This window comes from Anoplolepis gracilipes, chromosome 4 (assembly GCF_047496725.1).
Source record: "Anoplolepis gracilipes chromosome 4, ASM4749672v1, whole genome shotgun sequence".
NCBI classification, from domain to species: Eukaryota; Metazoa; Arthropoda; class Insecta; order Hymenoptera; family Formicidae; genus Anoplolepis; species Anoplolepis gracilipes.
The window spans coordinates 4,870,098-4,875,262 of record NC_132973.1 but is presented as its reverse complement, the minus strand read 5'-3'; the positions used below and the strand labels follow the sequence as shown (position 1 = coordinate 4,875,262).

General features: G+C 22.3%; 1 protein-coding gene across 2 annotated transcripts; it reads right to left on the bottom strand.

The window, feature by feature from the left end:
* Positions 1-2,116: 2,116 nt before the first annotated feature.
* On the bottom strand, positions 2,117-4,709 carry LOC140665286 (antichymotrypsin-2-like). Of its 2 annotated transcripts, none has more exons than XM_072891197.1 (9): positions 4,546-4,709; positions 4,221-4,465; positions 3,842-3,999; positions 3,596-3,769; positions 3,308-3,524; positions 3,003-3,220; positions 2,745-2,936; positions 2,546-2,666; positions 2,117-2,356 (listed from the first exon to the last, which is right to left on the bottom strand). In XM_072891197.1, exons 2-9 carry the CDS (start codon positions 4,228-4,230, stop codon positions 2,301-2,303), a joined length of 1,146 nt encoding a protein of 381 aa, XP_072747298.1. In that variant the 5' UTR covers positions 4,231-4,465; positions 4,546-4,709; the 3' UTR covers positions 2,117-2,300. The 2 variants fall into 2 exon arrangements, with proteins under 2 accessions (XP_072747298.1, XP_072747297.1); XM_072891196.1 differs by having other exon boundaries at positions 2,118-2,470; positions 4,546-4,705.
* Between the last annotated feature and the right edge of the window lie 456 nt (positions 4,710-5,165).

The window sequence follows — 5,165 nt, the reverse complement described above, 5'->3', positions numbered from 1 at the left end:
TGCGGGTCTCCCGCGGACGATTGATCTTTTACCGCGACGCTTGAAGTTGACCGTAAGGCGCGCCGGGTGCGCCGAGCGCGATTTGGCGCGCGATTTAATTTCATCTCGGAGCACACGCGGACAGTATATTATGATAAATATTTAATTTTCTACTTACCATAAATGTTACGTAAAATATTTATATAATCTATTATATTATTATAATCTATATATTTTAATAATATGTCGAATACAATTTTTAACATTGTTTTCTTTTAAATATTTGAGAAATATTTATAAAAAAATATTACTACAATATATTTATTTTTTTACTTATCATAAATATTATATAAATTATTCATATAATCTATTGTATTATTATAATCTATATATTTTATGATAAATATACGTACATATTTTAACTATTTATTTTTTTTAAATATGATGAAAATATTTTATATACACTGAAAGAAAAAAAATCATAAAAATTATACTCGACATATTATTAAAATATAGATTATAATATAATAGATCATACAAATATTTTATATAATATATAATATTTTTATAATATATTTTATAATATATATATATATATATATATATATATATATATATATATATATATATATATAATAGTTTCTGCAGTAAGTTATTTTGAAAATTTATGTTTAAAATCGATAAAATATTTTGATACATATATTTGCATTTTGATAAAAAAGTCAGTGCTTAGTTTAATTTTATTTGAAACATATACTGCATTTTCTAGATGTATGTCGGTGTTTTTAATACTCTGAAACACATATAAAATATAAATATATCATTATTCAAAAGAATTTTGTACCATCGCATAGTTTGTTTTTTTATCTATATACCAGAGATTTACAATAAACCAGAGATTGCCTACCTTTACAAGAACACTCTGTATAGTTGTATACATAATTAAATTTTCCTAGCTTTGACGTAAATTATTGATATTAGCACAGTTTAATATTGTATAATATTGTAATATCATATATTGTTACCAGAACACTCTGTATATTATTGTTATAAGAAACATTTTTTAATGTTGGCTAATTATTACCTGTACGCATTGTAACAATTATAATTCTATGTTGAATATTCTATGGTATATAATATATGAAAATTATTATATTTCTAGTAAATTTATAGACCATACAATTATAATATATTTAAATATAAAAGAAATATAGAAGAAAACAGAACAGAATAAAATTGTTATATTACTTATTTATTCTAAATTAGGAACAATATTTTAAGGTTTTAAATACAATACAAATTATAAATAATGAAAATATGTTGCAAACAATTTACATGGTTAGTATTTATATAGAAGATAAAATTACCTGAATAACGAAAATTAATATTACTTTTATGATGCAAAGTATTTTACAACAAATAATTAGTATGCATAATTGAGAAATTATTTAAAAGAGGATAAAAAAGGAATACCATGTCACTCATTTAAAAGACTGATATAATATAAAGAAAGGTTGTTTTAATATACATTATATTGTTTAAACCTATTTTTTTCTGCAAAAATAGTCATATTTTAAAAATGTTCCAAGTTTAATAAAAAATGTCATATACTATACTATACTATGTCATATATATATTTTACTATTTACTATTTATTTATTTTACTATAATGATATGATTGCTAGAGTAAGTTAGAGTAAGTTTCCCGTTTTAACAATATTATAGATTATAATGGTTTCTTTTATTTACTATTTATTTAAGTATTCTTTTAACATATTGTATATATATATATAAATTAAAATATTATAATATATCCTTACATCCATATTGTATATATGTATAATGAAAATCAATATTACTCAATTTGTAAAAATCATTGACAGATGACAAATTATTTAAGTGATTTTTATAACAGTTTTGTACAACTTCATAATACATGTATATCGTCATGTAAAAAAATGAATCGTATTTATAATATAAAAAACATATATGTATATGTTATCTTTTATATTATATATACATTTGGTTGATTTTAAACCACACATACATTATTCTGCTGTCTTATTGTAAAAACAGCATATACTTAAATACATTTGCAATATAAGCGATAATAAAACCAAATCGATCAAAATAAGATTAAAGCATATTTTCAAAATGATTATTGTTAATGCCTAAACATTATATACATAATTATATTTAATTACTTTACAAAATTATGTATGTACTTTATCTATATACTTTATATAATTTGATAAAATTTTAAAAATTAAATTTTATACATATGTAAACTTTCAAGGATATAGATAAGAATATAATATAATTTATAATTCATCTCTGTTCACCTCTTCTTGAAAAATGTACGGTCTTCTCATGCTTCCTATAAATAGTGTGACTTTGTTTACTTCAATAGCAAATTTAAATGGACGATTTATATCCAATCTCGCAAAGTTCTTCACTGGTAATGTTATTTCTTTTGGTTCTTTTTTGGTAACTGCAGTTAATTTTTTATTGTAATGTGTTTACAATAAACCTAGAACTTTTTATTATTCATAGATAGATAAGTTACCTGTTGCTGCGATAGAACTTTCTTCCATCTGTACGGAAATCTTTTGAATGATATTGCCCACTTTTAAAGAATTATTCGTAAAATATGGAAAATACTTCTCAAACGGATACATCTTGTTCATCTATATAAGTAGTTAACAATTATTATTAAAATTTATCTCTTCTGTTACAATTTAAAACATTTTATTAAAAATGTTTACCTCTTGTAGGAGATATTTCCAATTAAAAAAACTTTCAAACTTAAAGTTAGGTAAATATAATTCCAAATCGTAGCTAACGTCTTGGGATATATTTCTATAATTTTGATATTCTAAAAAGTTAATTTTTTTTTCCAGGTCATGCAGTTCTATCTCTTTATTCGGCAAAAATATTATCATTTTGGCATTCTTATCCTGTAAAATTATATTTTGATTCAATTTCATTCTTGAAAGTTTTTCTTATAAATAATAATTATTTACCAAAAACGGAATTTCAATAAACATCATATGCCAATCTGGTATTTGTCCACAAATGTATGTCGATATTTCAAATTGAATTGTTGGAACAAAATACTTTTTTATTGGAGAAATATGAAATTCGAGTCTCTCCGTATTTCTTTCATCAAATGCGTTTAACAATCTACTGTTAAAGTGAACAATTTGCACTATCATAATTTTTATATCTGTGTCGATATCACCTGTTGAAAGTATTTTGTTATTAATAATGCTTTGCTTAAACTATAATTTCTTTATACTTAATTGTTAATCAAATGTATACAATATACTTGGAAAAATTATGTTTAATATCTTATTATTTGTTTTTTCTTGGACCCATAAATTAACAGTTTCTGCAGCACGTATATTATCTTGAAAATCTATGTTTGAAATCGATAAAATATTTTTATGAATATGTTTGCATATTGATAAAAAATTAGTGCTTAGTTTATTTTTATTTGAAATATATGCTGCAATTTCTACATGCATATCAGTGCTTTCAATATCCTGAAACATATATAAATATGTCATTATTCAGGAGAATTTTGTACTGTCGCATGGTTTGTTTCTTATCTTACAGTTAACAACGTGATTAGAGTTTCAAATTTGACGTTAAGAGATAGTTTATTTATAAATTGTATAAAAGACTCCATTTCTTCTATTGCCGATTCATCTACATAACCAGGATGTTCAAAAATTAAAGATAATAACAAAGAGATCAAATCTTCCTCACAGATATTTACTGGCAGATTCTGTGATAAAACATAAATTATAAGAATTAGAAAACTTAAAACATATAAAATACAAATACATGGATTACATACCTGATTTTTTATATTAGATATATTTTTAAATTCCATATATGTCACAAGAGCTGTAGATACATTTTTGAAAGTATTTAGCTCGGTACTATATGGTAGAGCTTCAATGAACATTATTAATGTATTGCAGATAATACTAACAATGATAATCGCAAATAACGCTGTAAGAAATACATTCAATTATTTAAAAGTTGATATTATTTCAGATTATATAATATTAATAGTATTATATTACTTTATAATATTACTATTATTTCAGATTATATAATATTATAAATATTATACAATATTAAACTGTGCCAATATCTAGAAAAATTTAACTATGTATATAACTGTTTATTATTGTTGTAAGAAACATTTTTTAATGTCGACATATTATTACCTGTATGCATTGTGACAATTACAATTGTATGGTGAATGTTTTGTGATATATAAAAATTATTATATTTTTAGTAAAATGGATACATTATTAAACTTAATATATGTATAATATAAGTATAATAGCTTCTTCTGAGTTTTTCTTCTTAAAAATCAACCATTATTTTAACTGGCTAAAATACTTCAAAATTCAGAAATTCAGAACTGGCATATTAATTAGTTTTATTTAATCAAAAATTATCTTTTTCGCTGAAAAGAAATTATATTAAAAGAAAAAAACCGCGGATAGAGAACATATGATTTTGTAATAAAATTTAAATCAATCTCACGTGACTATATAGATGAGCTTGAATTTACTCCAACTACGACGATTTTCAACTTTAGGAAAGGAGATTTCCAATACTTCTTCTGCTTCAGTGATTTGGAATATGTTTGTTGAAATTACTGATGACGGCATATTATTTATTTAGTTTATTTTTATTTGTGTCTTTGAAACTTTTAACAATGTTGTCGTTTACGATATCACAGAGGTCATTGGAATTAAGGAAGAGAAAAAGAGAAAGAGAAATAGAATTAATAAATTTTTATTATTATCTTCTTATGCTTTACCTGGAAATTTATATTTTGTTTTTAACATAAAAGTTTTATCAATTCTTCACTCAAATAATGATTTTCCTGAAATTTTTTTATAATTATGTTATAATTCTACAAAGGATATAAATATAAGGAATTTCTCGATTGCTTCGTGTTTATATTTTTAAGATGAGAAAATATTTTTTTTATGTAATGTTATATAAACTTGTTTACAGTGATAGAAGAAACAAAAAGGGCACTTGTAATAACTATATTAACTCTTTGAACGAGATAAATATTATATAATACTTTAATTTTTTATACGTATACAATTATATTTAAAATGTAAAAGGTGACAAAAGTAATGTAGAAGAAA

Coding starts and splice junctions, on each gene's coding strand:
- LOC140665286 (XM_072891196.1), bottom strand. Junction 3,770..3,841: donor TATCTAATATAAAAAATCAG/GTATGTAATCCA, acceptor GTTTTATCACAG/AATCTGCCAGTAAATATCTG. Junction 3,221..3,307: donor ATTAAACATAATTTTTCCAA/GTATATTGTATA, acceptor TACTTTCAACAG/GTGATATCGACACAGATATA.